The 7807-nt window shown below is 43.5% G+C and overlaps 1 protein-coding gene across 1 annotated transcript; it reads left to right on the plus strand.

The window, feature by feature from the left end:
* The first annotated feature begins 1462 nt into the window (after positions 1-1462).
* Positions 1463-6119, plus strand: LOC126987752 (uncharacterized). The gene is made up of 2 exons (XM_050845044.1): positions 1463-3868; positions 4186-6119. Exons 1-2 carry the CDS (start codon positions 3146-3148, stop codon positions 4867-4869), a joined length of 1407 nt encoding a protein of 468 aa, XP_050701001.1. The 5' UTR covers positions 1463-3145; the 3' UTR covers positions 4870-6119.
* The last annotated feature ends 1688 nt before the right edge of the window (positions 6120-7807 follow it).

Consider the following 7807-nt stretch of genomic DNA (forward strand, 5'->3'; position numbering starts at 1 on the left):
ACTAAACGTATAGACTGGCTAACGTTAAGAAGTGACAAAGGCGTCATTAATATCGTGTGTGTGTTCAGTGATTCATTAGATTAACTTAATATTTGAAACTGATTGCATATTATTGAAAATTGTGTTGTTTATCTCCATGTTTTCATGTTTTGAGGTAGCGTTGAGTGTTTTATTTTTTTTACATAGTTTGAGCTGTGATGGTACTTCAGGCAACTCTCTCTCTCTCTCTCTCTCTCTCTCTCTCATTAACTCAAGACATTACTGTGACAACTGTAATTCAACCTTATTCCTACATCACCTCACCCACCCACCCCTTGCCTCCTCCACCCACACCTCACCTACATTACACCTCACCCACCCGCTCCTCCACCCACACCTCACCCACCCGCTCCTCCACCCACACCTCACCCACCCGCTCCTCCACCCACACCTCGCCTCCACTTCTCCTCAGCTCACCTCTCCTACATTCTCAACCTCATTTTTTTTTACATCCCCCACTTTCACTTCGACAATAATTACTACTTCCATTAACAACAACAATTACTACTACTACTACTACTATTTGTGTTTACTACTGCTACTATTTGTTTCTACTACCATCACTACTATTACTACTACTATAATCACAACTAGAACAGTGATAAATCCTACATATTAACTCATTAACAAACGGATCAAACAGGCGATTCCCGACATACACACACACACACACACACTCACTCACACACACACCTGACCATAACTTAAATGCTCAATGTAATGAACAAGTCAGATGTGACCTAAAGTCTGATTGGATGGCTCAGCGCTGTACCGAGCCAATCACAATCCCGGGAGCCAGATAATAGCAGGGATCCGGCATTAGCGAGGAGGAGGAGGAAGAAGGAAGAGGAGGAGGAGGAGGAGAGGGAGGAAAAGAGAGAGCGATTATTTTAAGCACAAGACTATGATGACCAGAATAAAAATTGATTGAACGCGACGTTGTGGAAGGTGAGACGAGTGGCCTAAACGGTGCCAAATGAGAGAGAGAGAGAGAGAGAGAGAGAGAGAGAGAGAGAGAGTATGCGTGCCCTCATTGCGCCATCATGAATACTCTCAATAATAACGCAAGCAGTTATAATAATGATGGTAATATTTTTTCCGTCACAACCATCATAACCCTTTTTCGCGATAATCATCTTCGTATTATTATTATTATTATTATTATTATTATTATTATTATTATTATTATTATTATCGTCATACAACAGGTCAGGCACACAATCCATTTTGCCGAGTCATCTTACCTTATCTTTTTCTTTCTATTTTCTTTTATTTTTCGGTATCTCGGATGGACCGTAAGATGCTGACACACACACACACACACACACACACACACACACACACAACTTCCCATATATTCTAATTTCTGGACGTCCATGTGTGTGTGTGTGTGTGTGTGTGTGTGTGTGTGTGTGTGTGTGTGTTACGTAACTATGCAATTTTTTACGTCCTTTAAATAGATTACATAAAACATAAGGGAGGAGTAACGTCTCAGAGGAAGATAAAATATATGTATTGAATTTTACAGTTACCGTAATACACTTTGAAAATCAGATGTTTACTGTATAAAATTAACATCAGTAGTGAAGGAGTGGGAAGGCAAGGTAAAGCGTTCTCTCTCTCTCTCTCTCTCTCTCTCTCTCTCTCTCTCGCCGAGTATACAAGGCAGTTTCATCTTTGAGCATGGAGCAAGGACGCGGATGTATGCTGGGTCATTTTGTATTGTGGCTACGGTGGGGAGGGAGGGAGAGGAGGGAGAGTGGGGTACTGGAGGAGGGAGAGAACACTAAAGACAGCCTTCCACCCCAGCCCACGCCTCACCCACTCCCCATCCCTCTCTCCCTTCTCTCCTACCCACCACCTCAGACCGACGCCGATGTAGTATACAGGGGGTGACTGCCCTAAACGGACCGGTGTTATATAGAAAGCCCCCTTCCCTTCCCTCTCCCTCCCTCTCTCCACCTCTCCCCCTCTCTCCCTCCATCACATTTGTCGCAGTTGATTGATCAGTGGGTTGGAGAAGATGAATGGTCGTGAAGGATTATTAGGCCATTGATTTTGTTTGGGTCCAAGAATAATGCATGTAGAATCGAGAATTATAATGCGCATGTAGATTGTTGTGTAGATAGGCATCATAGTATATAGTAGATTATGATATCGTATTAGTAGATTATAGCATTGTAGAAGTTTGTCAGTGAGTGCATGAGTGTTTCTTTCTAGTGAATTACTTGTTTGAATGTTGTTATTGTTTGTACAGAAAGTCACACCTTAAACATAGATTATTGATTCGTTGATAGACTGCGAGGTAATTTAATTGATTTTTTTTAATGTGCGGGAATTAGTAAGGGTAATGAATCGATCGGGACTTTCGATGTAGTTCTTTCTCTATCGACTAAAATATTTATATTCACACACTTGAGACAAAATGTAGAACTCATATATATAAAGTTCTTCGTTTCAGTCCAGAGCTCCACAATGCTTTCCTTGCACGTCATTCCCTTCCTGCTAACACTCGTGACTAAGCGCTCACTACAAGCACCATCAAGGTAAAACAGGAAAAAGAGTAAAGGCCCGGTCCCACAGAATTATGGATGAAATACGAATGAATCGAGGATGCTAGTTTTGCTGGGTTCCAGCCGTCCGCAGTCATCCGCAACTAAAATTAACTTTTTTTCCGCAATAATGTGCGGATATGAACCGTATGAATTACACACGTATTAAGAATGTGTCGCGGATGTATTACGAACAAAAGCGGAAAGCATTGCGAAAGCCCTCTGAGGGTGAGAAATACCGTTATATCAGGCCGGATGTATTGCAAGTATTAGACGGATACAATGCGGAAAAAGCGTATATTTTGCATATGTATTCCGAAAGCGGAGCGGATGCATTGCAAACAAAGCGAATGAATAGCGAACACATCGTGGAAGGATGGATGATGTAGAGCGGATGTATCCCGGATATTGCGCATGCACTGCGCATGTGTGGCATTTGAGTTGCTGAGGTATAAAAAACGGGCGCTTGCTCTGTTTCTCAGCAGTACGCCAGCCAACTTGGAAGGAGGGAGATATCGGCCCAACCTTTCAAGAAGCCCCAGAAGCCAGCTGGGATGTCTCACAACCCCACCATCAAGAAGAGGGCGACGCCCTTGGCTTTTGGGTTAACTACTGCTCCTACCCCAGCCCCTACTCAGAAGCCAATCAAGAAAATGAAAAAGCAGCATGCAGCTGTAGCTCCAGACAACGACCCCGCCCCACCCCAGGACAAAGCAGTTATCCAGCCTACACCCAAGGACCAGCCTTCTTCAGCCAGGAAATCTCCCGAAGACGAGTCTCCTTCAGGCAGCAACGACTGCGAAGAGCCTCCTTCGGCCATGGACGGCCCAGAAATCCAGCCTCCTCCAGCCAGGGCGCCTGACCAACATGAAGAAGATTCCGCTTCTGACGATCCTCGCGCCCAGCTCTCCCAAGGCACTAGTAAAGGCAGTTGCAGGTCAAAGCCCCGCAGGAACTTTCAGCTGACGCCAGAGCAGGAGGACAATCTTCTAGAATGGTTGAGGGAAAATGAGCTCCTCTGGCGCCGGGGGCACATGCAATTTAAAGACGTCCACAAGAAGAGGGGCCTGTGGGAGAAGAAGGCGCAGGAGTTTGGCCTTACAACTGAGCATCTTCAAGGCTGGTGGAGGGGAATGCAAACCTGGTTCGTGAAGCTGCACAAGGTCAAGAGTGGCCAGGCAAGGAAGAAGCTGACCGACCGAGAGATGTACGTCTTGCAGAAGTTCAGTTTCTACGAGGGACAGCTACGCCACCGATCCACAGCGCCACTAAAACCAGTGAGTAATAAATTTTTTTTTTCAAAATTGTTAGTAATGTTTTCCGAATGATATATCAGAATTGTGTATAGCAATATTTTCTAAAATATTTAAGCTTTTCTAAATTATATTTCAAAAGTTATGAGAAATGCTTTTGAATTAGTTTTTCATAATTCTTATTATATGTAAGAAGCCCAAATGAAGCATAGCTTTTCGGGCTCAACTAGAAATAAGAGGAAGAAAAAATGCGAGTTTTAGTAATGTTTTCAAAATTATTCTCCATAATTTCTTCGTATTTCTTGACTGTTTGTATACTCAAGGAATTCACCTCTTTTCAGCTTCCTCGGGGCGTGGAGGCAGACGCTCTAGGACAGCTGTCGGATGTTGGTGACTTGGATGCTGGTGATGGACCTGCTGGTGAAGGACCTGCTGGTGATGGTGCTGCTGATGCTGACCTGCCAACAGACCGTTATTTGGACCAGGACCAGTTTCTCTCCCAACTTGAGAGGGGTGATGTTAAGAAGTTAAAGACTCCTAAGTGCCCAGCCGGTGGCAGCAAGAGGAGGACTGCCACGGAGGAGGAGGACGTGCTAAAGGACATCCGGGACAGCATGAAAGTTAGCACTGAACTGCTGTCTCAGCTAGTGCACAAGAGTGACCAGGGACCCAGGGAGCCCTTCATCACGTATCTGTCAGAAACTTTGAGAACACTTCCCGAGGACCAGTACCACGTGGTGATGAAGCACATTATATCTCTCATCAATAATCTTCCTCATCCTGCGGCAACTTTTGGCCCGCACCAGTGGCAGTATTCACAGCAGTACCCATTCAGTCAGCCCGTGAACAACTCGCAGCAGCAGTACCCCTTCCAAGCACCGACCTTCCAGCAGGCACCCAGCACCACCTCCCTCCAGACAACCCAGGAATTGACGCAGCCCCAGTACACGCGGATGGCACCGTCGACGAGCACCCCATCTACCATCCCTACAAGCACCATCAAGGTAAAACAGGAAAAAGAGTAAAGCAAAAAAACAACCTTGATCGTATAGTGCAAGAAATATTGTTACCACAGTTTTAATTCACCAGAAAACATGAAGCTCTTGAATGAAATAATTGAATACATAAACAATTGAAAATAACGTTGCATAATATGAAGTTATTAAAAGTAGTGTCAATGCATTACACGCGTGCTAAGTATGTGTGTTGGTCAGCTTATTGTCTGGCTCGTGACTTGGCAACCCACAGAAAGCTAGTCTTCATGTTTCCTCGCGAGTTTTATCTGCATTTCATTTTTTAAGAACGTTCATAAAGCTGTATATCAAAACAATGCCATATATGAATCAGTGAGAGCGTAGTGTTTCTCTCAAGTTATTAAACACTAGCCGTTGGAATTTCGTGGATTTGAGCGACTATTAGGGAAGAATGTGGGTAAAGTTTTTGTATTATTTACGTAACCTTTCGGGTCCCCACGAAATTGATTTTATTGCACGGAAGTTTGTGTCACGGAAGTTTTAGTGTCGTTGCCATTTTGAGGACACCAAAGTTGACAACAATAAGATTCCAGAAGGCAACAATGAGTAATCTTTCCACCTTATTTTTTTTTTCTTACTTTAATGTCACTTATTTCCATGCTTTGCTCATCGAGGATACACTTTGGGTCTATATCAGTTTTTTATTTTCCTATGATGTCATTTTATGGTCCTCAGTAATAATAATAATGACGGATGTTGGAGAGCCGATGTGGTGGATATGGCGTTATGTGGTGACAGTGATGGGCCGAGGGCTGGTTTTCTCTCCCACGGCCTCATCCCTGCCTTGCTCATGAAGAGACGCTTAGCTATTCTACTACATAACTGCTCTAGACTGATGTTATGGCTTCTTGAATTGGTATTGAGTCACGTAATTGCAAGTCGCATTTTGACAGTTTTACATGGAAGTCCTACAATTTGTTCTTTTATATGTATCTTTTTTTATTTTATTGAGAGCATGATTATGATAAACTGTGAACGATGTCAGTCTGCATTTCAATATCACTATAAACGTGGCGCCGTGATCGTATACCCCAATAAATCAATCAGTCAGTCAGTTAGTCAGTCAATCATCGTCAGTATTATGAAAGCCCATAAGAATAATAGACAATTTGTTCTGTTACGTTATCTGCATCAACTACGTACTGGTTATTATTATCATTCTCAGACCAATACCGTCAAATCATGCTACAACGAAGGGAAACGAGAGGGAATGCAAGGAGCGGGGAGGGAGGGAGTTGATAGAGGATGTGGAGGAGAGGGGGAGAAGGATGAATGGGGGGGGGGGGGGACAGTGTGGTATGCGTGCCGTCAACAAACGTCCAGAGCATCATCGTACATCTGGCACAGCGTCTTCCTCCTTCACTGCTAAGTTGCCAAAACGCACTTAATTGGCTTTTATTTTATTTTCCGAAATGAATGTATACAACTCTCTCTCTCTCTCTCTCTCTCTCTCTCTCTCTCTCTCTCTCTCTCAGATAAAAAAAAGTTCCCTCGTATTAGAATAATCAACGTTTAAAATCATGTCCATTGTTTATTGATTCGTTTATTAACGTTTATTTAGTTCACTGTCAAAACTTATAACAACGAGGGTCATGTTTAAGTGTGTGTGTGTGTGTGTGTGTGTGTGTGTGTGTTAGCAGCTGTGAGGAGACAAGTACAGAACGTGTCTCATGATTTATATATCTATTAGCTTGTATATATTGCAGAGAGAGAGAGAGAGAGAGAGAGAGAGAGAGAGAGAGACTCGGCCTTAACCCTACTTAAATAAAAAGGGGAGGTTGGGGGACGAGAGAAAGGGGAGGAGGGAAGAGGGGGAGGGAGAGAGAGTGGTATTCAGTGACCTTGCCCTTCCCTTCAGTCCCTGCTGGCTGTCACAAGTTAAAAGCTGTGGTTACCGTGCTACTCTCTCTCTCTCTCTCTCTCTCTCTCTCTCTCTCTCTCTGGTGTGTATCTAATTGTAATCAACCTGTCTTGTTTAAAATTTTAGCTCCGAATATATTTAAAAATCAGAAACTTTTGGCATATTTTCAGCAACCAGATGTAATAGTAGTAGTAGAAGTAGTAACTGGATGTAATAGTAGAAATAGTAGTAAAATAATAGTAATAATAGTAAAGCTAGGAGCAGTAGTAGTAAATAAAAATAATTCATACCATCCTATTTGTTTTTTTGTTTGTATTTCTAATTACCGGGAATCGCATGTGTTGTCATCTTTAATTAGGCGTCATTATGACCTCTATATATTAAATTAAACGAAGGTGGACGCCCAAGCTTGTGTCCCCCTCCCTGTAAGGCAAGATTCCAAGGTGGCTTGTTTGTTAGGTAAAGATCCCCTCCCCTCCCTCCCTCCCTCTTACCCTTCTCCCTACCCCCCCTATCCGTCCCTTCCCTTCCCTACCCCTACCGAGCTAGCCACATCACCCATACCTCTCTCTCTCTCTCTCTCTCTCTCTCTCTCTCTCTCTCTCTCTCTCTCTCTCTCTCTCTCTCACCCACTCCCATATTTTCCTCTCCATCTCTCCCTTTTACCCATGCTCTTACCTTTCCTCCCCTCACAAACTCTTCTCCATCCCTCCTCCTCCTCTTCTCTCCTCTACCTCTTTCCTCCTCCCCCTATTTTTTTAATTCCTTTGGCTGACTGACGCATTGAAGAGAGAGAGAGAGAGAGAGAGAGAATTGCATGGATTAATTAACCGATAGACTGATGAATAGATAAATAGAACGATAGAGATGGATGGCGAAATCAATAATTGGAAACGAAATGTGGAAAGCAAGGTTAAGAAATGTGAAAAGAGAATTAAGTGGAAAAGAAGGGAAGAAGGAAATTAAGAAAGAGGAAGGAAGGGAGGGATGTGAATGCAAGGTGGAAGAAGGAGGGTAAGAGGTGAGGGAGAAGGTGGGAGAGAGGAGGGAGGGAGGGAGAGAAGAAAG

The sequence above is a fragment of the Eriocheir sinensis genome, chromosome 66 (genome assembly GCF_024679095.1).
Source record: "Eriocheir sinensis breed Jianghai 21 chromosome 66, ASM2467909v1, whole genome shotgun sequence".
NCBI lineage: Eukaryota > Metazoa > Arthropoda > Malacostraca > Decapoda > Varunidae > Eriocheir > Eriocheir sinensis.